The 413-nt window shown below is 68.5% G+C and overlaps 1 protein-coding gene across 1 annotated transcript in view; it reads left to right on the top strand.

Annotated features, from left to right (window-relative positions):
- MAN2A2 (mannosidase, alpha, class 2A, member 2) overlaps nucleotides 1–413 on the top strand; it is an 8,848-nt gene that overhangs the window by 6,113 nt on the left and 2,322 nt on the right. The window contains exon 16 of the mRNA XM_009883047.1: nucleotides 140–402. Within this exon, the coding sequence (XP_009881349.1) occupies nucleotides 140–402 (263 nt within the window). The remainder of the gene's footprint in view (nucleotides 1–139; nucleotides 403–413) is intronic.

Below are 413 nucleotides of genomic sequence, written 5' to 3'. Positions count from 1 at the left end.
CGGGGGGCTCGGTGGGACCGTGCGGGGCTCAGTGTGACCGCGGGGGGCTCAGTGTGACCGCAGGGTGCTTGGCGGGACCAGGGGTGCTCGGTGGGACCACGGGGGGCTCGGCCGCCCCAGCCTTGGCTCCCTGCCCCAGCGAAGCCCCCTCTGCTCCGCAAACTGGGGGCGCTGGGGGAGAGCCATGGGACAGCCCTGGCTCCCTCACTGCCTGCCCGCAGGGGTGGAGGGCCTGTCCCTGGACGTGTCTTGCCTGGTGGACATCCGTGACCACATCAACAAAGAGCTGGCCCTGCGCTTCAGCACTGATATCGAGAGCGACGACACCTTCTTCACAGACCTCAACGGTTTCCAGGTATCCAGCAGCCTGGGGAGGGGCAGCAGCCACCCTTGGGGAACAGTGTCCTGCCACC

The sequence above is a fragment of the Charadrius vociferus genome, unplaced genomic scaffold, assembly GCF_000708025.1.
Source record: "Charadrius vociferus isolate BGI_N301 unplaced genomic scaffold, ASM70802v2 scaffold1324, whole genome shotgun sequence".
Lineage (NCBI taxonomy): Eukaryota > Metazoa > Chordata > Aves > Charadriiformes > Charadriidae > Charadrius > Charadrius vociferus.
This window is presented reverse-complemented; position numbering and strand designations above follow the sequence as displayed.